This window comes from Uranotaenia lowii, chromosome 1 (assembly GCF_029784155.1).
Source record: "Uranotaenia lowii strain MFRU-FL chromosome 1, ASM2978415v1, whole genome shotgun sequence".
NCBI classification, from domain to species: domain Eukaryota; kingdom Metazoa; phylum Arthropoda; class Insecta; order Diptera; family Culicidae; genus Uranotaenia; species Uranotaenia lowii.
Genome location: NC_073691.1, coordinates 36781287 through 36808814, shown reverse-complemented (window position 1 = coordinate 36808814; position 27528 = coordinate 36781287). Strand labels below are relative to the sequence as shown.

At 37.4% G+C, this 27528-nt stretch overlaps 1 protein-coding gene across 1 annotated transcript; it reads left to right on the top strand.

The window, feature by feature from the left end:
* Positions 1-21803: 21803 nt before the first annotated feature.
* On the top strand, positions 21804-27083 carry LOC129759248 (uncharacterized). Its single transcript, XM_055756655.1, has one exon. The coding sequence runs from the start codon at positions 21804-21806 to the stop codon at positions 27081-27083; it is 5280 nt and encodes a 1759-aa protein (XP_055612630.1).
* The last annotated feature ends 445 nt before the right edge of the window (positions 27084-27528 follow it).

Below are 27528 nucleotides of genomic sequence, written 5' to 3'. Positions count from 1 at the left end.
ATTTAATAATTAATGGCAATGCGGTGAAGTATACATTCTAACAGGAAGAATTTAAAATGAAAGTAATGAAAATTATGGACGGATAGATTAGATAAGGAAGCATGAAAGGTGTTGAAAATGAGAACGAAAACGTCCAATTTTAGTTTGCATAAAACCGTTTTAAAACTAATCAGCGATTTATCTGATCATAATGAAGCCATTGAGCATTAAATTGAATCTAGTTTATGTCATGTTTCTTAATTAGACTAGCTGACCCGGTAAACTTCGTTTTACCTTCTAAAGTATAAATCGTAATAAATGTTTACTTTCATCTACACGTCCTTAACTGCATAGTGCTCGCGAAATCGTAACAAATAAAGTTTAATTTGTATTAGGACCACCTTCCATAAAAAGTGAGATTCACAAATTTCACTTCATTCCGACCGACCATTCATACGTGATGTTGTTACAAAGAAAACGCCTCCATTTTTATATATAAGATGAATAAGAGATAACTTTGTATGGGGACCCCCCTTTCATAAAAAGTGAGATTCTTGAAACTATTATACAAACCATCTCTGACCCAAAAAACTCTCGGATACCAAATTTCACTTCATTCCGACCGACCATTCATACGTGATGTTGTTACAAAGAAAATGCCTCCATTTTTATATATAAGATTGATTTAAAAAGTTTTTTCACGAAATATTTTATAAATTGTTCCAATTTATTGAGAGTTTGGATAATTTTTACCTATCCCCCCTCGTTACGTTTTACCTCCAAGCGACAAAAAAAAAATCAAATTTGTTCCAGCCTAAGATATAAGTTTAAAAGGGCATCTTTTCATTGGGAGCTTCTGGATTTTCAATCATTTTAACAAGATATCACAAGTTATTGATTTTTCTTTTAAAAAAACCTAACAGACCATCAGTTCAAAAACTACCTCAACCACAAATAAGAAAATCAACACAGCAAATTTTATTTTGTTGGAAACCAGCAAAATTTTGCTGGATTTCGTCCCGCTGGAAAATCCAGCTAACAAAATTACTGGCAAACCAGAAATCTCAATTGTTGGAAATCAGAATTTTTTTTTCAAAAATTAGCCGGATTTTTTGGATCCTAAGTTGGATTTCATATTAAAACCACCATGGTATTAATCGAAATTTGTTGGTTAATTTTTCCCGAGCGACATTTATTTAAATTTTTATAAATAACGAATCTAAATGATATCTGTCAGTCAGTGAGTTGGCCGCTTTTCGCGTAATTATGCTTCATGGTTACGAAAAAAAGAGCAAAAACAAGAACGAATTCGAGTTTGACAGATCGATTGTTGGTTTTTCAACGAGATCAAGTGCTGGCAAAATCAGCAAAACGAAGAATAAAACCAGCTAAAATTTGGATTTTTGAACATTTTCAGTCATTTTCAGCAATCCAGGCAAACATTTACAGTGAAAAAAGAAATTGGCAACCCTGCAAATGCAGGTCTTATTAGCGTACGTATTCTCCTTAGCAATCTTTTCCTATGACCAATCCAAACGAAATGGTGTATGAACTTGACTCTGCTGAACGTTTTCTAAGCAGATGCTTATCCAATTCTAAACTTTTTCGTGCTGTTGGAAAATTCCATTTTTTTTTTTCAAAATAATGTTAATAGTAGAATAAGGTTTAAAAAAGAAAACCAAGGAAATCTGTCAAACCGTGTAAAATGTAACGGGTTAGCGGCTAACGAAGAACAACCTGAGAAGTAAATCAATATTAAAACCGATTCCTGAATTGTACTTACAGGGCAGAAATAAATACCGTAAACTGGGGGAACTTTGATCACTTTTTTCATTCATTTTTGAATATTTTGAAAGGGGTTGCTTTTTCGTAATACCTTAAAGCTTTAAAACCCTTACTGAGGTAAGTAGTATTAAACATGATCATTGATTGCAGTAAATTCAAACGACATTTGTGGTCATAATTAAATGTTTTTTACAAAACCAGATTTCGAATTTCGGGGTAACTATGATCACTTTGGTTTAAACTCTCCAAACATCTCCAAATTTATTGTTTTGATGCAATTTAGCACAGAAGGCTCATAATATCGATAACAGTAATTTTTGTTTGGACTCGATTGAATTTTTCAACTTTTTCTTTCAAAAACAAATATACTCGAAAGATGGACGATGTTTCTGCATACATCTAGGGGCAAAAGTTATAAACATTTCTCAATATTTTTTGGCCTCAAAAACAAATGAAATTTTATCTTCATGCAATTCCCTGAGTCCTCGCACTGTTCCTATGTTCTTTTTTTCTTCAAACTTAACCATTTGATAGAGTTTTTAACCATTTTTTTTACGGGCTTTTACATGGAAAATGACCGATTTTTTTCAATATCATAAATTATCATCAAATGACCATAAAAATAACACCTAAACTAAACCCAAACCAAGAAAAAAGTTGAACTTTCACATAAAATAACCCATTTGCTCCTAAATGCCTAAACTTGATCAGGAGAGATGTTTGTTTGTGAGCCTTCAAGAACCGAGATATTTTAAGATTTTTAAATTGCATCATAAGTAATATAAAAAATCTTCTAATAAAAACCAAATTTAGCTTATTTGTAACTTAATTTATATGTTTTCAAACGTAGTAAACAGTTTTCAGATATTTTAACTTTGAACTTAGTTTATGATGATTATCTGCAAAAATTTCATGTTGATCAAAGTTACCCCGCTGATCAAAGTTCCCCCAGTTTACGGTACACAAAAAGTATGCATGGGCTCGAAGTCAAAAGGGAATTGCCCGGATGCTGTTTGAGTCTGCAAATTCTGAAGGCAATTAAATATTCCGAGCTCCTTCGAAAACATACCAATTTTTGGGTACTGAGGGTGGTACATTTTTTCATTTGTTGTACCTTCTCCCTCCGGGAGCGAAAAATGTAAGGCACCTAGTTCAATCCGGATGACGTAGTCAATGTTGATAAATCAACATCCATCCAATTATGCTCGAGACAGGAGACTAGGGTCGGTCGTCGTTTGGTGATCGATAGCTGTTTGTTTTTCTTCGGAGTGGAATGAGAATTTTCATAATGGATGTTTGGCAAAAAAAAATCAATGCACTGGCGTTTTTCCAGAGAATATGTTTAACGAATTTTAGTAATCAAATTCAAGTGGAATTCAAATTTTCAAGCTTCGAAGTAGAAGAGAAAACCTACCAGAGATGTTTTTTCTTCAACGAATCCATAAGAACTTTGTTTTGTTTCGAGTTCAAGAGATTTTTCCACATTCAAACGGCTTTACATATCTGACACATTTTTAAATGTCATAAAATTATAAGAAACTTCAAATGAAAAAGTTTTTTCCTTCAAGCTGAATTTTAAAAAACCAAATTGATGAAAATTCCCACTAAAATTTATACATAGAACTTTTTTCTTCTATCCATCATCATTTTAGTTCTTATGAATCTCATCACAATCAAAAAACTTAATTCACAGCGGTCCAACAGGGCTAATTTCTAGATGCTGTGCTTGAGTAATAGATAGGAAGGAACGAGCACCTTGCATTGAATTTATGCCTGATTGACGCCTGGAAAGCTTCAAGATGAAAATGGAAAGTACAGTCGATACACTATTGAATGCCATCACATTACCTCCTCTAGCCCTTCTTCGAGACTTACCTACTTTCTACCATCACATTTCCCCCAGAGTATGCAGCCATCCATTGACAAGATTTGCAGCGACAGCAACTTCCCCTAGATTTCCGATTGAAGTTCCGTCAGAAAGATGTCATCTCTCTGAGCTCCATTGGGACACGTGATGCAACAGCGGCACACTGTCAAATGGATAAACACGTGTGTCTTGTTTGTGAATGTGTGGATTTGTGTGGGTGCGTCAGCTCAGATTTCCTGATGATCCTGAATAGGCACTCGCCTTCAAGCCTTCAACAGTTGCTTATGAATTTTCGATGAATCCCAAGTATACATAAGTGGGTATATAGCTTATCTAAAGGATTTTTTTTTCTTGTTGTACCTTCCCCTTTCCAGTTTTTCTTCGCTTTTTTCAAAAGATGAGTTAAGGGCTTTCGTGAGGCATATCAGCTTGATCCTACGTGTAGCGCCTTAGCTGTAATCAGGAACCGTTGAGTTAGGATGAGTGATTTTCTATCTTTCTTGGGGGATTCTCTGTATGCGATACTTGTGCTCAGGGTCGAATTTAAGGAAAACATTTTTTTCTTCAAATATAAGGTACGTTTTGATCCGCAATTGTAAGGCTACAAGAAACCCTAAAAACAGATACAGTAAACGGCCCTAATTCTATTTACGCAACTAAGACCCTTCCTCATTCTGCACATTCTATAAGATCGAAATCAAAAAAAGATAAACTTAGCCTCAAGTTGGCTTGTCATGGAATGTAAAAAAATTCGGCGGACCATTTACCTACAATTGAATTTATTTACAGTGTAAATTTTTTTTCATGTGATATAAATGCAATAAAATTATTTTATTCGGGAAAATGCGAAATCACATAAAAATCATCACAAATTTTCATCACAGAATCTTTGTCCTTGAACACAGAATTTTGGAAATATTCACAGCTTTCACAGATTTTCCAAATTTTAAACGGATTTTCCAAAATTTTAAATTTCTTGTCAACATATATTTTTAATTTCGTACTTTGTTTTGGAATAACAAGATAAGATAGGTAATTTTAATTGGTTTTTCTTAAGTAAAATGTGAAAAAGACTCATTCCTTCATGACTTTTCGAATAAGTTTATGCTTTTTTTCATCACAGAATACCTTCACCGAATTTCTGGGTAAAATCACGGAAAGACAGAATTATTTTTCGCAAAAACACAGAATTTTGTTCGGCGCCCTTGCTTGCTAGTACAACTGCAAGTTTTCGTATAAATTTTAAGCTAAGGTTGCCAGTTTTATTCAGCACATATTTGGACCGAACAAATGCGAACTTTTTAATGTAAGAACCTGTCAAAATCCTGGCATTTGATTCCGAATTGTCGACCGAAAATCTGGGCAATATTCGGGCAAGTTTGGTCAATTCCCAGGAATCATAAAAAAAAAAACTTGAACAATTTTATTTTTATCTAAATATATCAGTACATTTTGTATCGTATTTTTTTGTTTATGAAAAACCTTTCATGAATATTTTAATCAAACCAGCTCAATTTTTTTTTTGGATGAATAAGGTTAAAAAAAATTTGCAAATCAATTCTGTTTATTGGTGAATACAGTAAATAAATCCGGGTGAAATCCAACGAAATCCAGGAAACCAGGCCGGAACGGACTTTTTCCAAATTTGTATAAAATATCTGTTCGAACCCGGATAAAACCGGGCAATTGGGCAGGTTTATTTAAAAAACACATACTTTTTTCTAGAAAAAATCACTTAAAATACCAACAGTAGCAGGAAAATATGCCAAAATATAAAAATTCTAGCTGATCCGGTATGCTTTGCTACCCCTTCTGTGGATAAATTTAAGTTCGTTGAAATTATTTTAATTGAATTAAACTTGAATTAAATTTTAACATTATTCAAATGCAAAAGAGTTCGCTTCATTGCATCTGAGCTTCAAGATTGGCTTAGGTTTGAACGTAACTTGAAGGTTTGAAGGTTGAAAGAGCCACAATAGGAGGGATCTTCAGTAAAATAAATAATCCATTTAAAGATAGAAATAAAATCACCCCATTTTTTCCAAGCGGGAAGTGTTTTAAAATAGAGGATAATATGAATACTTGCAAAAAGTGTGGTAAATTTTACGGAAACACACAGACATTGGTTTCGTTAGTAAAATGTTTTTTTTTTACTAACGGAATTTAACAATCCTTGTGAAATTCGTGTCTTCTTAATCACATGTATGTTAAATTGAATATGAGAATCTACATTCATTGAAAAAACGGAAGCGTCTATCTTCTTACTCGGTAAAAAACTACTTGTAAAATCAATAAATCATCGTCAATTATGTCGAAACGTTTACGTTTATCTATTTTAAACAAAAACAAATTAATGATTTTCAAAGTGCACCTGATGATTTTCAAATGAAAATCGAGATCTTCAATTTCAAACGAAAATGAAAATTATTATTTTTATGTTTTTTTTTTCAATATAGTTTTGCAATTACGAAACAGATTGAATATTCAAATTTAGAAATCAGGTTCAAAATTCAGATTCAGAATTATGCACTGTTCAAAATTCTGATTCAGATTCAGCTCGTGAATGAGTGCCTGAATCAAAATATAACCGTCCAGATGACGATTTCGGTAACGAATACTAATTGTAAGATATCGTAGGCTTAAAATTCTGATTGTTAGTTCGATTTTAAAATTTAACTAAAATTAGTTCGTTTGCACAATCTAGCTGAAAGTGACATAAAAATAGGTAGAATTTGAGTTCATTTTGCAAGTTTTGTCTTTTGAAAAATTTATTTAAAAAAAAAACCATCCAAAGAATTGTTTTATGACGAAAAGTTACAACATGAATCTTCTGATAAAGAAATTGCAAGGAATTTCATATGTGGCGGCGTATTGTACAAAATTAGTTTTGCAGCAATACGTGTAATTTTAGGATAGTTTTTAGTTTCAAGTTTTAAATATTTTTGACACTACAGATGTTCTCCTACATCTAAATACTTGATTGCGCTCAACAAATTTAAGCCTTATGATTAATTTTTTAGTACATATCTAGTTAACTATAGGGCTTCATTACTGAGCTGAACACCTAATTCAAAACAATAATGTAATATGAATGTAATGATGTATTGGATAAATAAAGACATACTTAAAAAAAATGAATTGCAGTTTTTTTCAATAATCAAGTTTTAAACTGAAATCTTCAACTAGGATCGAGATGCATAAAAACAATTTGAACCGCAAAAAATTAATATTTTACTTTTACTTCAAAAACTGGATTTATTTTTAGATTTGTTTTGAATTGAAGGCTATCTTATGTAAAACTTATTGTTAGTTCAAATGATCAAATAATCTTTAATTTTCTCGCCCAAAAATCATTTTTTCGGTTTAGATTTATTCAAGCCTGAAATGCGATCCTGTCATGATTTTCTATGAAAAACTTGATACCAATATTTTTTCTGTTGATTTTCGTTGAAAAGTTTCTGGATTTTTGTTAATTTTTAATGGATTTGCCAGAGCTTTAGTTATTTTTTATGCAAATTTTAGAATGAAAAAAGGTTTCCTATTTTGTTAAATACATAAGCGTTCTTTGGGGCCGTTCACTAATTACGTAAGCACATAGGGGGGGTGGGGAGGTTTCATATTTGCTTACGATCTCTTACTAGGGGGGTAGGGGGGGTTTCCAAAAATCTTACGTAAGAAATGTTATATTGATAATTCGTAACAGCCATACGAAACCATACTAATCAGGTTTTATTTTTATTTCTCACTACCTATTTGTTGGTAATTTTTGATGTTATGTTACTAACCTTTTAATGTTATTAATCTTTTAATTAAAAACACTGAATAACATTATTTAAAAAGATCGTCACTATTCGCTTTTCATCATTAAAATCTTTCTAATTGAGAAATTCATAGAAACAAAAAGGGAATTGGTGCGTTCTGACACCACAATTTAAAAACATTTTATTTCGAAAATGACTTCATCAAAACCGATATGGGGGCTTTATATAATAAATTTCTAGACAGTTTTTTCAGTGATACCAACCAAGCCACTACCAACTTTAAATTTTACAAACTATTCATCAAAAAAATCGTAAAACTTTATCGCTTATCGATGAAGTGAATCTCAGCTTTTAGGTTAATTAACAACGTAATTGTCGTTAAACATTTTCGCACCAATTCTAGTAGCATAGAATAATTTTTTTTTTTGAAGATTTTTGTGATTTTTAGTTCAAAAACAAAACATATTTTTTATGGTTACTTGTGCTTACCTGATTTCTCACTTGTTTCTTTATCGGAATTTAGATTTTGTATTGTTAATTCGATTGTGGAAATTTATTTAAGATTATTGTAACCCCGAACATGCCATGTCCTTAAAACTTAATGTTTACTATAATCGTTTAAGACATTTCATCTGTTGTTTCGTATAAACTATGCTTTTGAAATGCAGTAATTAAGTTTTACTTAAAAAGTGCTCTGGTTTGAAGCATGGATGACACATTTTTAAAATTTTCAAGCTGGTTTTTGAAAAAACGTGTCAATTTCTTATAGAATTAAAAACGTAAGATCTTACTAGGGGGGGAGGGGGGGTTTCGAAAAATCTTACTTTTTCTTACCAGGGGGGGAGGGAGGGTTGAAAATTTCCAAAATCGTGCTTACGTAATTAGTGAACGACCCCTTTATGCAAATCCTAATCATCATTTGAAAGATAATCGGATGTATGTAATTCGAAAGTATTTAACACGAAAAAAAATGTATATAACAGAACTGAAAATGAATAATCAAATAGTATAAAAAAATAATTTATTTTATTCATGCATTATTTGAGCAAAAATGTATTTTTAAGAAATAATAAACATTTAGCTAAGCCTTTCTATATTACAAAGTTTACTGCGCCATGGTAATTTTTTAAATATCTAATTACTATGCCACAGTTAGCGTTCTACTTTTGAGCCGTTCATACGTGTTTTGCGAGTGGACAGTTTGAAAGTTTTACACGGGCTATATTCAATACGTTTTTACGATAAACCAGTTTCGGATCAAGTGTCGCGACGTAGTTTTCGTTCGCGCATTTAGATGCCGGAATGGGACGACGCGAAAACACATTTCGCATCGATTATTCCCACATTCCAAAAGCACCGACTTATGAAGGAATTCATAATTTCATTGGAAAGCAACTCGGGCTAACGCGGGAAAATGTGCTTCAACTGCAACCGAACCGCCGTCTCGGTTGTATGTATGTGAAAGTCACTGACCTCGAGCTCGCCCAAAAAATCGTGGATGAACACGATAACAAACACGAGTTTGAGGTAGACGGCAAGACTTACAAACTGCGAATCTTCATGGAGGATGGGGCAGTCGAGGTGGAGGCTCTTCGATCTATCAGAGTTCGTGACAAACGAAACTATCGCCGAATTACTGAGAACCTACGGTGAGGTTTTATCAGTTCGCGACGTTCTTTGGGACGGTGTGAAGACGGGTGTACGCTCCGCACGGGTTATTGTGACGGAGAATATCCCATCTGTGGTAGTTATCGATGGCCAATCTACAGCTGTAAGCTATAAAGGCCAACGACAAACATGCTTACACTGCAACGAATTTGTACACGTCGGCATCCCGTGTGTGCAAAACAAAAAGCTACTGGTGCAAAAACTCGCTGTCGAGCACAGCAAACTATCGTATGCGAATGTTACGAAGATGTCAGTACAGCCTAAACCAACACAACAAAAAACAACACAACCAACAACATCTAACACCTCAATTCAACCACCAAATGCTACGTCGACTATGTCCAGCACTAGTCACGCTCAGCAAACTACCACCACAAAACCTCCGGGCCCAACGTCGCCTGAAAACAACACTGTCGAAAGACTGACGAAAAACAGAACGGGGGAAATTCCCCCTCCGACATCCTCTACTCCGCTGAAGGAGAAGAGTCACACACAGGTTGCAAAAAGCAGTACAACTGATGGTAGTGAGACTGATAGCTCTCAATCATCAAACAGTACACGCAGTCTCCGACCAAAACCTAGGCAACGAGATGATTTCGGATGATGACTGCTAATCACGATGACTCAAAACAGCTGTAATATTGCAACCATCAACATCAACAACATCACCAACCCAAATAAAATCAACGCACTTCGTGCTTTCATACGAACGATGGACTTGGATATTGTTTTCCTACAAGAAGTACAAAATGATCAACTGTCTCTGCCCGGCTTCAACATCATCTGCAATGTCGACGAGTCTCAGAGAGGAACGGCAATAGCTCTCAAACAAGGTATCCAATTTTCCCATGTAGAAAAAAGTCTCGATGGGCGACTTCTCGCTCTACGAGTGCAAAATACAACTTTGTGCAATATATATGCCCCATCTGGTACCATACACCGTGCCCAAAGAGAACGCTTTTTTAATAGTACTGTCGCATACTATCTCCGTCACAGAACCGAGCACACAATATTTGGAGGAGACTTCAACTGTGTGATTCGGCAATGTGACACAACTGGTCAAAATACAAGCCCCGCTCTACAAACAACTATCCAGCAGCTACATCTACACGACATATGGATACTAATTCGCCCCCGAGCTGATGTTCACGTTTGCTGCTTCTCTGATCACAAAGCCCTTACCACCCGAATCTGCCTCCCAATTCCTACAACACCCAATAGCCATGGCTATTGGTCTCTACGTCCCCACCTTCTCACAAACGAACATCTGGAGGAGCTCCAAATCAGCTGGCAATTCTGGACGCGGCAAAGAAGACACTACACGTCATGGATGCAGTGGTGGTTGTCGTGCGCCAAACCGAAAATCAAATCTTTTTTTCGGTGGAAATCACGACAAGCTTTCGACGAATTTCACCAAACACATCAGCGGCTTTACTCGTTATTGCAACAGGCATATGATGCTTATTATCAAAACCCGGCAATGATACAACACATCAATAGACTCAAGGGGAAAATGCTCGCACACCAGCGAGATTTCACACACTTTTTTGTACGAACCAACGAAACTTACATTGCGGGTGAATCACTCTCTGTCTTCCAGCTTGGGGAGAGAGTGAGGAAGCGAACCACCATTGAAGCCATACGAGACGAACGGAATGTGCTGATCGACGATTCTAGAACCATCCAACAACACATGGTCCAATATTTTTCTTCTCTATACGCCCGTGCCCCTGTCGCAGAAAATGATTCCTTCCGTTGCTCCCGAATAGTGCCCCAAGACGACCCGATAAATGATGCATGCATGAGTGATATTACCTCCCTAGAAATATACAACGCCATAAAAACAAGTGCAGCTAAGAAGTCCCCCGGACCCGATGGGTTGCCCAAAGAGTTTTTCTTACGAGCCTTCGATGTGATTCACAGAGAACTAAATTTGGTTCTGAACGAAGCTTTAACATCCGATCTCCCGTCAGAGTTTGTCGAAGGTGTGATTGTGCTAGTTAAAAAGCGAGATGGTGGCGACACGGCACACTCATATCGACCAATCAGCTTGTTAAATGTTGACTACAAACTGTTGGCACGTATATTGAAAATGAGACTTGAAAACGTGATCCGAACTCACGGCATACTTAGCGAAAATCAAAAATGCTCAAACTCAAACCGAAACATTTTCCAAGCCACACTTGCCATTAAAGATCGGATAGCTCAGCTGATCGCCACAAGGAGAAAAGCAAAGCTGATATCCTTCGACCTTGACCATGCGTTCGATCGCGTAGCCCACAGCTTTCTGTTCCGCACACTCTTGGACCTAGGAATAAATCAAGAGCTGGTAGCTCTTCTCACCAGGATAGCCGAAAATGCCACGTCCCGACTCATGGTGAATGGACACCTATCTACATCGTTCCCAATCCAACGATCGGTGCGCCAAGGGGACCCACTGTCTATGCATCTTTTTGTGCTTTATCTCCATCCACTTCTCCAACACTTGGAAAGACTAAACGACACCAATTTGATTGTGGCTTACGCAGACGACATAAGTGCAATTGTCACAAGTGCAGACCAAATCAATAACATGAAAAATGTATTTGAAAGTTTTGCGCTAGTGTCAGGAGCTCGACTGAACGAGATGAAAACAATTTCTATGAATGTGGGTTTAATTGATAGAGAACCCATTCACGTGCCGTGGCTGAGATGCGAGAATAGTCTAAAAATCTTGGGTGTGCACTTTTTCAATTCGATACGTGAAATGACGAAAACAAATTGGGACAAAATAGTGTCCAGCGTAAGCAGGCAAATTTTTCTACACTCGTTGCGAGATATAACAATTATTCAAAAATGTATTTTATTAAACACTTATATTTGTTCCAAAATGTGGTACATCTCGTCTACACTTGCTCCGTATAGCGTACATGTGGGCAAAATAACTGCCTTGATGGGCACTTTCATTTGGCGTGGTCAATGTGCCCGAGTGCCGATCCAGCAGCTGGCTCGAAACAGAAAACAAGGAGGACTAAACCTTCATATTCCAGCAGTAAAAACGAAATCTCTCCTGACCGCCACATTCGCGAAATCAACAGCATGCCCTACTTCAAAAACTACATACAACAGGCGGGCCTCCCAAGCATAAACCACCCAACAAGTCTACCATGTTTAAAGGTGATTCTTGATAACTACCCAGGACTACCTGACAACCTGAGACAAAATTGTAGCGCCAAAGAAATCGCAAGTTACTTTGTTGCTCAAAACGAACACCCAAAAGTACAACGAGATCGACCTAACGAAAATTGGACACGCATTTGGAGGAATATTTCTTCGCCTGATCTGACCTCGAGCCAGCGTAGCCTTCTGTACATTTGGACGAATAACAAAATCTCTCACAGGCAAATCCTACACACAATGCAACGGCGTGCACTGTGGCAGTCTAGTAGAAACAGTGGAGCACAAATTTTTTTCCTGCCAGCGTGTGCAGGCTGGTTTCAACTTACCTACTACAAAGCAGACTTGGAATCATCACTGGAGGACGACTACTCAGCAGCGGAAATCTCATGCGACCATCGCTTGATGGAATCAATAAGTACAACAAGAAGAAAATCTTTAGCCTACTTTTGAATTATATAACTTTTATCAATGATTGTGATAATAATGTACTTGCAAGAATTGAATTTTTACCTAGATGTTGGATATGACTGAATAATGCACACGTATGTTACTGTTAATTAAACTTCTAATGGCAAATTAACTAATTTAAAACCAAAAAAAAAAAAATGTTAGTTAGGGATAATGGGAAGCTGAAATAGTCGTGGTGACTCGACATGTTAGCAAAAAAAATGGGGAAGGGAGGGTGACCATATTTCTTAGCAAAAATGTTATGGGAAATAATCAGTCACCAACCCCCCCCCCCTCTGAATCACTTCTTTCTACGGCCCTGGTTGAAAGTCATTCAAAGGTGCTCGTTAAAGGAAGGCTAAAATCTTTGAAAAAATTGTTAACGGTGTGTTAGGGGCCAAGCTCAGGTACATTTACCTACAAATTTTTAAAATCAACTAAAAATGGGAAATGTAGTTCAAACAATCTACTTATACAGTTGATGCACATTTTTCCTCCTTAAATTTAGAAGTCTCGATGTTAAAATATAAAAATGCGTAGAGTTGGGAATTGTTCAGAAAAAGAGCCAGTCACGGTATCTTAACACTTCGTTTCATAAAATAACAAATTTGCAACAATTTCTGTATGGAAAAAGTGAAAAATCGTATTTAATTTTTAATGAATGATGATGAATGTTGAATAACCATTTGCTTAAAAATTTAAAAGTTTTTTTTAAGTTAAAATGATTTTTCACAAAAAATTAAAAATCATGAAAGAGTTAAGTTGAAATGTTCGAAGAAATATTGGTAAAATTTTAAATTTTACCTAGAAATTCTTAAATTGTTTTGAATCATGTTAAATTTCAGACAAATGTGAAAACGATTTTTTAAATTTTCAATGATTTTCAAAGAAGAATAAAGATTATGCATTTCAAATGTAAAATTCTACCATAAAATTTCCAGATTAAAGAGTATACTGGCTCTTATTTTAAATATTTGTATTTGAACATTTGGTTTAATTAAAGGTTGCCAGAATGTGTTCCAAATGAATCCGAACGTCACAAGTCAGGACAATTTATAAAAAAAACCTTATAAAAAACCTTATAATTTGGATAAGAGTTCCATTTTGAAAGAAAAAAATTAATAATGATTATAGATCATTTAGAGTTTTTTTTAACAAATAAAGTAAATAAATCCGGGTTTTTTATCAAACGAAATCCGGGCAACCGGGCCGGACCGGACTTTCCTCAAATTTTGTATCAAATATCCGGGCAATTCTGCAACTTTATGTAAGACTGACTTCCCGTAACCAGAATCTGACTCTGTGTCGGGTGTTTCATTAAAACTTGTTTTAAGTTGAACCGTCAAATGTATGCCAAAGCTTGAAAAAATCTTTTGGAATCAGATCTGAGATTCAATTCCCGAAAACCAGAAACCTCACCCTTTAATCATGCCTTTTAATATCCGGGCAGCAGCAGCATTGTGTGCTGGCTGACCTCATCCTATCTTGATTTATGTTGTCTTTCCCGTACTAAGCTGTAAGCTGTATTTGTTGAGTCCTGAAGACGACATCTATTTCTGGGAAGGGAACACGGAAAAATATCCTATGTAACACACCCCTTTTTAACCTCCTGGCTCCTGTATCCGTCTCTGTCTAGTCCAGTCAGTCGAGACCGCCTTCATCTTCCAGAAATTTCAAATGGTGCGCGCCATTCGAAGCAAATCCCGGGGAACGACGCCGACGACGGAAGGCTATTAGTTTTGCTTGAAAGCTCCCAGAAACAAGAAATAGAAGAAATTGAAGCAGAACGTTACCAAGTAAGAGGACGGAAAGCTATTTTCTATTATCACCAACTGAACCACCGGCAGTGGCTTTTCCTCAACCCCATCATCGTCATCATCGTCATCGATGTACCCCTCGATTCGGTTATTAACATGTAACTAGATGTAAGAGAGCCTAGAAAAATACATGATCCTCAGGCACACTTTTACAGTGGAAAATTGTACAGGAAGAGTAAGACGGAGGTGAAAATGAGACCGGAAAAGTCGGCTTGGTGGGAGGTAGGAATTTTTTTCCCCTCCGGGATGAGAGAAGCCGTTTGATCTGCTGCTGGGATAGCTTTCAAGGCTACTGATGGCTTTTAAGAAGTTGGGGGTAATAGTCGGATTTTGAAAGGATTAAAGCCCATGCTATTTAGGGACACAGTGGCAAAATGGGTCTAATCCTTGCGGTAGCTTATCGAACTTTTTGTCAAAATAAATGAGAATCAAAAGATACAAAATATTCAATCACAAGTTTATGATCCAGTTAACGGAATTCTACATACAGAATGCTAATAAAATGGAGATTTGATAATTATACACAATTTCTAAACTTAGAATTTATTACCCTCAGACAGACAGACCGACATGCATTTTTCTAGCAAGGTTTTTAGGACCGTTCAAAAGTTAAATGATCGTTTGTCGTGATCACTAATCACTAATCACTAATCGTACTTCCACAGCCAGAACTTATGTCTGAGTCCCAAAGAATAATACAAGTGTGTAAATATTCTTCTTGTCTTTAATCATGTTTTTGATTATTTTAACATAAAAACATTAAAATTATCGAAAACATAATGTGGTTGGGCCTACCATGGAGCAGAGAACGCAGAGACATCCGGAACACAGGAACATGAAAAAACGTGGACCACCAGTACCATACGTTTCAAATGGACATTATCGTTGGAAGCATGCTAAGAAAAATGCTCTTTGATGAAGAAACCATGTGTAATTTGAGGAAACTTCACCAATCACCAGGACCATTCCAGAGGGGCTGGAAATGATTTATTTAGTACATAGAAATCACAAAACTGTTGAAAAGAAACATTTTGAAGAATTCTTAACTTATTTTTTCTGTTTTGTATTTCAGTGTACAATCATATCTGGTCATCGACCAAGGATAAAGCGCCTTTACTCGCTCTTGAAAATAAAAAAAGAAATAGAAAATATTAGTAGAAGATAGAACCTTCCGAGGTCTGTTTGAGCTCGAAAGGTTTTTTAATTTACCCTTATAGTTTAAACAATGATCGATAATATAGTTCATCCCAGGCAATGGCAAAATGAAAACATATTTCGCAATTATGGAAAATTAAATAAATTAAAAAATTTATGTTATTATTTGTTTCCAAAAATACTTATCGTGTGTCCGCTTCTTCTTCCGAACAATTCTTCGGTAACTCTCCAGTGAACACGAATTAGAAACCACATTTGCATTGCAAAAACACTTTCCCAAAAAATCCTTTCTTTTTATGAGCACCACTTTTTCACCTTCGAGCTGAACCACTGCATTAAACAAGACTTTGGATTTATTTGTTTTTTCCATATTTTACTTCGGTTTGTCCAAACGTACGCGGAATACAAACGTCCTTGTAAGTAGGACACTAAAAAATGACACGCATCTCAGCAACCGGAAAATTGAATCCCACAAATTCGCCGAACGCAAACCCAAAATACGCCCGTCAATGATCAAATTTCACACAAATTTCAACACGATTCTCTATGCTGTCTTATCAAATTTTAATATGAAACGTTGAACCCTTCCCGTATCCAATTTTTTGCAAATCACAGTTCTGAGCCCTCTCAATAACAACCAGCCAACTTTAACGACACTCTTTAGACGAAAACGCAGCTGTTTGCGAGTTAGACCGAGAGATCGCACACATTTTTCTTTATGCTAATTTATCGCACTTAATCGATTTTTCTTCGAGCGACTGAATATCTTCATGTAACTTTTCTGGACACTCCTTTCCTTAAACACTCTCAACCCAAATAGATATAGCCAGGCCGAACAAAACTATTTCATTACGTCACTTACGCAGCCATCCGCTGAGCAACTTTAAGAATTTAACTTATTTCACGGGGAATTCGCGGAACATCTTAAATGATCGTTTGTCGTGATGGTCTAAAACTCATTCCATCTATGAAACGAATGCTTCTGTACAAATTAAATCTTAAATTTATGTTTAACTCTAGAGTTCAGCAAGCAAACCGAAATAAAGTTGGGCATTACGGGCCAATTTTCTTACAATATTATTTTTCTCTCAGCCTTTTTTTCACAGTCTATATTCACAGCTTGCTCAAATTTTTCCAGAACGTATGTTATTCTATTATCCCAGGCCTTGTGACTGCTCTCGTTGAGCATTTCGAAAATGTCTCGTCTCCGGAACATTTTGAACTAAACCTCGGAAAAAAAACTTCAGAAAAAATTAACCAAACTTTCTTCAAATCAATAAAAAACACGTGTACGATGTCCGAGCTCAGTAACAGAACAAATAAGTTCAAATAAATAAGCCATAAACTCATATTGATACCTTATATAAGCAGCTAATGGATCAAGTAGGCTGTTCCTTAATATGACAGCAATAAAACATGGTTTCTTTTTTTTTTTAATATCCAAACATTCAGTGTGTAAATAATTTCAATTTCATTTTTAAAGCTTAGTTCTTTTAGAAATGGGACACTTTCTTTTGCTAATAGCTCGTTTACTAGTAATCGGACTTTTAAAATTTTGGCAGCATTTTGTTGCCTGTAAAAAGTACTATCCGACCTATTTTTTTTCAAAATTTAAAAATAACGCATTTTTGAGATATTTACGATGCAAGAGAAAAAGGAAAAAATAATTTTGCACAGTTTCATTCAAAATCCATCATAATCAAATTGATAGTTGACAAAATCGTTGATTATTCGAAGAATTACTGTATGTGAGTGGTGGAAAAGTATGCAAATACTGTCAAAAATGTCCACAAAGTTCAAATCAAGCATTGGAGTGAAGCATATGATCGGCAACTTCGGCTGAGGGTCATCAGGGAAACAAGTTTCATACCAGCATTTTTCATTTTCAAAATGCGAAAAATTAAGGGTACATCGCTGAAATTTCCAACAAAATTTTTTTTTCTCCGATAAGCTGAAAGTGTTGCCTGGTAATGAGTCATTCAAACCACACCTCAAACACTAAATTTTTTCTAGTTCCTGAGCTCGTAAGCTTTATAGCCGGTTCCGAGGTTATAGGACAGATGATTTCTGATGAACGGCAAAACTTATGAAATACCTTTTTTTTTTTTAAATTCCAGCGTTTGAATCCTATACCATGTCTGCTCGTGGCAAGGTCCCGAGTATATTAAAGTATGTATTTGCTGGTTATTTTGTATAAAATATTATGATTTGCCAAAATTCTGCTCCTGTGTAGAGAAATAACAATATTCAAAACGAAAACTATGGTTTTCGCTGTTTTTAAAAGCCTAAAAAGAGTAATCTTTTATATACCCTTCGCAAACTACGATCTATACTAACCGATTATACTTTAAGTTTAATCTCATGATGGTTTTACTTCGTTATTGCAAGATTTTGCCAGCAGAAATTCCATTAAACACGCTAAAAAAGTGGCTCAAAAATAATCAAATTTGTTAATTTCAAAACATCTGTATCCACTAAATTGCCCTCAGTTTCTTTTAAAAGAGAAGTATTGGTCCGAAAAGTAGCGAAAATTGAAGGAAGAGGATGTAGCCACCTAAAATACAGATTAGACGAAGTATTAGCTTGAAAAACGGATCAATATCATGACTGAAAAAAGTGTGCGCTAGCCGATGGGAGGAACCAAGAATAAAGTAGAATTTATTCTTACAAAAAAACGATAAATATTTTTTTTTTATTTTTTCATGAAATATCATAAGATTATCTTCATTTCCTTCATAGAAAGTGTTTATATCAAACGAAAGGTTTTTGAGATACACGCATTCGTAACTGTCCCATTTCTAAAAGAACTAAGCTTTAAGTAAAACTAAAAGATCTAGTTTTTTTTCCTTTAGAACGAATGTTGATGAGAAATTTTATAGAAAATATGTCGAATAAAAATTATTTTTATTATTAAGGTTTAGTTACGACAGGTGGTAACCTTGTGACATTCGAGTCTAAAAAATAAAAAAAAATATATAAGTTAACAGATACTAAGCATCTGGTCGGAAAGGATTTGAGAAGATTATAGAAAGTTTGTATTTCAAAGAATGTTATCTGCTTGTCTGTAGATACGAAAAAAAACATTGAAAAACCGAAATAGTATTATCAAAACTATTAAGTGGAAATAAAATTAAAAAAAAAAAAAAATTAAATGAGCTGAATTTCAAATTCGATTAAGTTCAAGTTTTTCTGGCAAAAAAAATTATCAAAAGAAATTCCAAAAGTACGAAAATTGTCCAAAAACATGTTTCACTAAATCGTGAATAACTTTTAAACTGGTAAAAAGTGGCAATTAGTTTTTGTCTTGTTGGGTAGCTGAGACTTCCATTTAAATGTTTGAGAAGGAATAAGAGTGGGGTCTCGTGGGGTTACATGTTTTCCAGATGTCCGAATATGATGAATATTCGTAATTTTTTAACGTTATACGTTTGTGCTCGAAAATATAATTTACGTTTTTTTCCATTCTTCAACCTCAAAAAACTAAATTATATATTATTCTGTTCACATCCATACTTTTTTTTTTCTTTAAGAAATAAAAAGTTAGTGGAATATTGAAAATATTTTATTGTTTTGCGATAAAATACCACAGCATAAAACCCCAAGTTAAGTTACGTAGAAAATTGTATAAAATAACGAATATTAAGATTTGATTGATAGGTTTGTGATCGGTGTAATGTCCAGTTTCTGAAAAGAATAAATTTATGATGAGTTATCGAAATTATCAAAAAGAGGTTTTGGCCAAGCTTTCATTGACCCTACCCCACAGTGCCCCCCCCCCCCCCCAAATTATGCTGTTCTTCCAACGACCCTGCCTCGATCCTCCTCTTGTGAAATCACATCACTTTGTCAAATTTGTATATCTTCAACTCACTTTGAGTCGATTTAGGGTCATTTATGAATTTCTTAAATCCTGGGGCCTAAAAAGCTTCGTTTTAGTTAGTTCAAAACTCATCCATGATTTTTTGCAGATTTTTTGAGCTACTTTAACATGAGTAAATTTAAACATTTAGGATTGTTTGGGAAAAAAAATTCTTGCAAAATAGAAAAGAATAAATTGATTTTTCAGTACAAAATATTCTCATTTCCCACACAAACTTTTAAGTTCAAATTTGCTCATGAAAACGTTATTTAAAAATTCTGCAAAAAATGATGGATGAGTTTTGAACCAGAACGAAACTTTTAAGGCCCCAGTGTTTGGGAAATTTATAAATATATCAAATTGACTAAGTCTACTGTAGGGGAGAATGGGGATGCTTGATCCGTTTTTATTATTTTCATCATATTTTTTTCGAAAAAAAAATGCAGATTGCTGTCTTTTCCATTTTCTGATAGCGTTAAATTTAAAGTTTAGATGCTGCAAAAGTTGGATCATTACATGAACCCTTTGATGAACTAGAAGCGTATTTGTGGGATTTAAAATTTTTTGATATTTTGAAAGTTAATGAAGACTTGATCCTTTATAAAATGAGACTTGATCCTTTCATCAGGGTGCTCTTAAATTTGTCAAAAATAATGCAAAATCTCAAAGTAAAAGATATTAGAGTCAGACAAAAACATTCTAAAAGATTATCTTCTGCCCTTTAATCATTGCATACTGACTTTATTTTTTTTTGATAACAGCCTTTTCAAGTCCTGTTTGTCAGATGATTATTGGATACATATTGCTCATTATTTTTTTCTAGTTTTGTGCTTAGCAATGATTATGATGATGATTCAGAAGAAAATATATCTTTTTGGACTCGAGAGATCAAGTGAACCCATCACGGTGTCTCTGATGGAACGATTTTATTTATCGAAAATCAGCATAGCTAATTTTTGCACCATTTGAAAGCTAGGACTTTCCCCTTTCATTTGAGCCCAAATTTGAAATAATCCACCGGGGGGTCTAAAACATTTTATTTTTTTGAAGATTTTTAAACCTTTTTAATGGTTTTTTTCAAAGACAAAATCACGCTTATCATGCTTTAGCGTAAATCCAACATCATATATCAATAACAAGATTTAATAGAAAATTTCCCTGACTACAACTTTGTGGAAGACATCAAAGTGATAGAAATTGAGAGAAAAGAGTTGGAATGTCATAAACAGAGTTATTATTATTTCATTTGAAAAATCCAATAAAACTTCTCACCACTGATTGTACTAAGACCAGAAAAAGTATTCTACGAGCTTTGTTATTAATTGTGGAGTGTATAAATGTTCAAACGATTTATTAACATTTAAAAATCAATCTTTTACCTGAAATTTATATGGATTATCTGAAGTTATGAGCATTTTTGGGGTTTTATTATTCCGGAATAAATATCAATTTTTTTTGTCACTGCGATTTTTCCAAGAATCCCGAAGTGGGGAATAAATAAAGCTTAAGATATTTTAAACAAAGTTGTTCGTGAGACGAAAAATGTGTTCTTCGCCATCTCGTTGTGAAACGAGTTGGGTCAGATTAGGATACCCCCCGTTGAAGATATCATCGAACGCTAAGTGGGCCACAGCAAGAACAATGTACCTGCGATTATAAATTTCCGGGCGAAACAGTTTATAAAAGACCAACCCACGGTGTGGATTTCGCCTTTCGTCAAGCTTTGTGACAGCAAACACGTCAACGTGACATCAAAAAGTAGTGTGTCTCCTATCGCGGATTAAAGTTTAGAAGTTATTTGTCTAGAGTTAAGTAAATAAATAAAGTTAAGATAAATCGAGAAAAATAAAGTGTTAAGAAAGAAGATAAACAAATAAAGTGTTAAGGAGAAATGAAGAATAAAGTTGTTTAGAAAGTGGAAACCAAGGACTAAGTGAATTGCTTCGAAGAGAAATACTTACCCACGTGATACTTACCTGCCTGAGGTTGCTGTTGCCACCGCTGCTAATTTCCTGGGTTACTTACCTGGTCTGCTACTGCTGCTTCGGTCCTGCCCGATACTTACCTGCTGCTGCTGCTATCGACATATGGTCCTTCGAACCGGATGTCCTGGCGCTCGTCGAACTCCGAGTTCCATCCGGTGAATCTTTCTACTACGTAGCCACGAGTTTCGAAAGGTCAACATAGTTCCTGTTTGCTGAGATAATCTACTATACAAGGCATTGAATTGCCTACAAAAGGTAATTAGGGTTCCTATAACTGCTACTTATATCGTTTTGTGCTACCGGGTCATTATTTGTTCCAGAATGGCCGCGGAACGTAAGTTAAAAGCTCTCAAGCAACGGCTGAGAAGCATCTTGGTATCGTTTAATTTGATTAAAACGTTCGTTGACGAATACGAGGAGGAACAACACGAAATGGAAGTTCCAGTACGAATCGAACACCTGGGGACCATTTGGAACGACTTCACCAACGTGCAAAGTGAACTTGAAGTCTGCGACAATCTCGATAATCCTTCTATTGATCAATTACTGAAACAACGTGCGGAATTTGAAACCAATTACTACCGGGTGAAAGGTTTTCTCCTGGCAGTAAATAAAGCCCCTGATCCTGTAGCAGCCTCTAGTTCTAATTTGTCGACGAATTTCCCCGGGAGATACCCTCATATACGTCTTCCCGATGTTAAAATCCCAGTGTTCAACGGAAATTTAGAATGTTGGCTCAACTTCCACGACCTTTTTGTCTCGCTCGTCCACGCATCGACAGAGATTTCTACCATCCAGAAGTTTTACTACCTGCGTTCTTCTCTCACTGGCGATGCTTTGAAATTGATTCAATCGATACCTATTAGTGCGAATAACTATCCAGTGGCCTGGAATCTGTTAGTCGACCATTTCCAAAACCCAGCGCGTTTAAAACAGTCATACATCGACGCACTTTTCGAGTTTACTGCATTAAAACGTGAATCCGCAACAGATCTACATTCTTTGGTGGAAAACTTTGAAGCAACGGTAAAGATTTTGAATCAACTTGGGGAGAAAACTCAATACTGGGATGTTATGCTCATTCGTATGTTGAGCATTCGACTCGATCCTACCACCAGACGAGATTGGGAGGATTTTTCTTCGGCACGCAACACAATTTCTTTCCAAGATTTGGTCGCATTCATTCAGCGAAGAGTAACGGTCTTGCAGAGTATCGGAAACAAAATTCCTGAAGGTTTAACTCAAAATCCACCTAGAAAGTCTAACCCAAAGTCCGTATCCAGTCTCGGTGCAATGCAAACCTTCACACGCAAGTGCATCATTTGTTCGGAGAACCACCCACTTTACAAGTGCTCTCAGTTCTCACACATGAAGATCGAGGACAAGGAGCAGGAAGTGAGACGTCATCAGTTGTGCCGAAATTGTTTGCGGAAAGGGCACATGTCACGAAACTGTCCATCTACGAGCACCTGTCGAAAATGTAATGGTCATCATCACACTCAACTTTGCTTCAAGGATCATCCCAAGCCAGACTCTAAACCTGAGCGAATCTCTCCCAACCCGGTAGACACACATCAACCTGAACCAACCACATCCGCTGCCGCTTCTCTCATTCAAGCTACAACTACTTCAATCAACAACGGGAAGCTACTGAAAGTAGTTCTAGCTACAGCTGTTATCCAATTGGTCGATGATAGTGGAAGAGTCCACGCCGCTCGCGCGCTCTTAGATTCCGGCAGTGAATGCTGCTTCATAACGGATGCTCTCTCGCAGGCTATGAAGGTTAATCGATCGAAAATTTCTCTCCCCATTGCTGGTATAGGCCACTGTGCAACATACGCCAAATACAAACTTCGCGCGACTATTCGTTCCCGCTTCAATGACTATGCTTCCATGACTGAATTCTTAGTATTGCCTAAACTTACCGTCGAACTCCCATCTGCGGCTATCGACGTTTCTACTTGGGACCTACCAACCGATGTCGAACTTGCCGATCCATCATTCAACCGTCCAGGCCCTATCGATGTTGTCATTGGAGCGGAAATATTCTTCGAATTATTCAAATACCGTGAACGAATTTCCCTCGGAACAACCCTTCCTGTCCTTGTCAAATCTGAGCTGGGGTGGATAGTTACTGGAAAGACTTCCTTCAGTCAGCCGATCACACCGATTGTTTCCAACGTAGCCACTATCAGCGAGCTTCATAGATTCCTCGAGCGCTTTTGGGAAATCGAAGAGGATGACGCCAAACCAGGACCATCAGTGGACGAAGCCGCTTGCGAGAACCATTTTGCAGAAACCGTTGCCCGGACTGATGAAGGTCGCTACATTGTCCGCCTGCCCACTCGTGAAATCATACTCAGCAACCTAGGAGACAACCGCAAGTCAGCAGTCAGACGATTTCATTTGCTAGAAGGTAAAATCAAACGCAACGAGACTCTCCATCAACAGTATCGAGATTTCATGAATGAATATGAAGATCTCAAACACATGCAGAAGATTTTATTCATCACCGGCACGCAGACTCAATCCTATCACCTCCCACATCATGCTGTTACACGAGAGAGCAGTTCAACCACGAAGCTGAGAGTCGTCTTCGATGCGTCGTGCAAATCCGCCACCGGTTACTCTCTCAACGACGCTGTTATGGTCGGCCCTATTATCCAAGACGATTTGCGCGCCATCATTACACGTTCCCGAATGCATCCCGTTATGTTGATTGCGGACATAAAACAGATGTATCGGCAAATCCTTGTCGATAACAGAGATACACCATTGCAGAGAATTGTCTGGAGGAATCATGACGACGAACCACTAAGCACCTACGAACTGAAAACCGTTACCTATGGTACTGCTTGTGCGCCCTTCCTCGCGACAAGAGTACTAAAGCAATTGGCAAAGGATGAGCAACATAGATTCCCTTCCGCTGCCAAAATTCTGCAAAGAGATTTCTACATGGACGATCTTTTTTCGGGTGGCCAGAACATCGACGAAGTAAGGAACCTTCGGAAGGAGCTGGAGGAACTTTGCAAGCTTGGCGGTTTCGAATTACGAAAATTTGGGTCTAATTCAACAGCTGTAATCGACGAGGTACCGATGGAAAATCGTGCAATACAATCATCAGTGGATTTAGATCGGGAATCATGTATTAAAACCTTAGGTTTGAATTGGGATCCATCCGAGGATCATTTGCGTTACAAGATTCATCTCTCTTGCGACCCGGAGAATTTTGTCTTAACCAAACGAATTGCCTTATCCAGAATTGCTCAAATCTTCGACCCACTAGGGCTTTTGGGTCCCGTTATTGTTAGCGCCAAACTGTTCATGCAATCTCTGTGGACTTTGAAGGACGAAAAAGACAACACTCTGAACTGGGACGATCCTCTACCGGAAGCTCTTTCGAAAAAATGGAACATCTTTTACTTCAAATTGCCACTTCTAGAACATCTCAGAATCCCACGCTGTGTAGTTTTTCCAAACGCAACATCAATTGAACTGCACATATTCTCAGACGCATCAGAACGAGCATACGGAGCTTGTGCGTATGTGCGATCACGCGACAATGTTGGTTGTGTTCGCGTAGCATTGCTGACTTCTCGTTCAAAGGTTGCCCCCCTCAAGCGAATAAGTATACCACGACTCGAACTTTGTGGTGCGCTCCATGCCGCCGAATTGTACACCAAAATCTGCTCATCCACTCAGCTAAACTGTCCCACCTTTTTCTGGGTCGATTCTACCACCGTCCTCGCATGGTTGAATTGTTCACCGTCAACATGGGCAAATTTTGTTGCCAATCGAGTCTCCAAAATTCAACTCGCCACAATCAACTCCCACTGGAATCACGTGCCCGGCAGCGAAAACCCAGCAGACCATGTTTCGAGAGGAATACCGCCAGAAGAACTTCTTTCATGTGACATCTGGTGGCACGGACCGGCTTGGCTAAAGGAAGAACGAGATGCGTGGCCATCTATTACTGCTCAACCCGAAAATTCAACTGACGTGTTACAAGAACAGCGAAAATCATCTATGACGACCACATTATGTTCCCCTGAGCCCTCGTTTGTAGATGATTTGGTCAAACGATTCAGTAGCTACCAGCATCTCCTCCGAGTTACCGCTTTCTGTCAACGGCCAGCGAAAATATTTCGACTACCTTCAACCAAAAGAATCCTCAACTGTGTTCTGTCGGTGGAAGAAATCAACGAAGCAGAAAAAACTCTTTTTCGATTAGTTCAGCAGCAAACTTACGAACAAGATCTCAATAATCTTCGAAAAGATCAACCAATATCCCCCAAATCCCGACTGAAATGGTTCAGTCCTTTCCTGGGCCCCGATCAACTTCTACGCGTGGGTGGACGATTAGCAAATTCCAATAAAAACTACGATACTCAACATCAAATCATCTTGCCATCATCTCACCAAATTACCGCTCTCTTAGTCGAAAACTTACATCGCAAACACTTGCACGCAGCACCCACGCTTCTACTTACCATCATTCGACTACGCTTCTGGATCATAGGGGCCAGAAGCTTAACGAAAAAGGTGGTGCACAAGTGCTTGCAATGCTTCAAAGCCAAACCAACAATGGTGCAGCAATTCATGGGAGAGTTGCCACGATCGCGCGTCACTGCCACCCGACCGTTCGCAGTCACTGGAGTGGACTATTGGGGTCCAATATTACTGCAACCACCACACCGGAGAGCATCACCAAGGAAGGCTTTCGTAGCAGTATTCATATGCTTCAGCACGAAGGCCGTTCATCTGGAGCTCGTTCCAGATCTGACCACCATCAAGTTCCTGCAAGCCTTCAAAAGATTCGTCGCTCGCCGAGGGCTGTGCACTGATGTATACAGCGACAACGGGACGAATTTTGTGGGAGCAAAGAACGAAATCAAACGTCTTCTTCGTTCTGAGAATCATCGAGCCGAGGTGTCCAAAAGCTGTTCAGAAATGCAGATTCGTTGGCACTTCAACCCGCCGAAAGCCTCTCATTTCGGTGGGCTGTGGGAGGCAGCGGTCCAGTCGGCACAAAAACATTTTATTCGCGTGTTGGGAACACGCTCCTTACCCTATGACGATATGGAAACGTTACTTTGTCAAATTGAATGTTGCCTTAATTCGCGACCATTAGTTCCTCTCAGCGACGATCCCTCGGATTTTGACCCCCTCACCCCTGGTCACTTCCTGACTGGCTCAGCCCTCAAGGCAGTTCCCGACAGAGACTTTTCTGACATCAATTACGACAGACTCAAACAGTGGCAAAAAGTTCAAAAAATCATCCAAGATATTTGGAAACGGTGGCACTTGGAGTATCTGTCCACCTTGCAACCCAGAACGAAATGGTTCCGTCCACCAGTCACTTTCCAACCAGGCCAATTAGTTCTCCTCCGGGACGAGAATACTCCTCCAATGCGATGGCCAACAGCCCGAATAATCGATGTTCATCCTGGGAGCGACGGTATCATCAGAGTAGTTTCGCTGCAAACACCGAAGGCAAAAACAACTCGCTGTGTCCAGAAAATATGTTTGCTTCCTATTGCACCACATCAAATCCAGAACGACGACAAAACGGGTCAGCTGAACACCACGGACGACAAGTAGAGCTGCTCGGAATGCTGATGAATCTTATTTTATACAAGGCGCATTTAAATTGCGACAAGGTAAGAACCTGTCCAATAAATTTATTTTTTCGAAAATTTTGCTTCCGGGTCTCAAATTTTGCAGAGCAATATTTATGTTCCTGAGGTAAAACATCAACATACTACTACTACCATGAAGGATGACGTTCTAGATGTCAACGAGGCTGTTTCGTTGACATCAGCTAGAAGAGGGACAACCCACGGCAAGCGGAGCTCGTCGTCATCGATTAATCGATGAATCAAGAAGCTGCACGGTGATGCCAGAAACCTCGTTTCTGGAGGGGCCAGGATGTTCGTGAGACGAAAAATGTGTTCTTCGCCATCTCGTTGTGAAACGAGTTGGGTCAGATTAGGATACCCCCCGTTGAAGATATCATCGAACGCTAAGTGGGCCACAGCAAGAACAA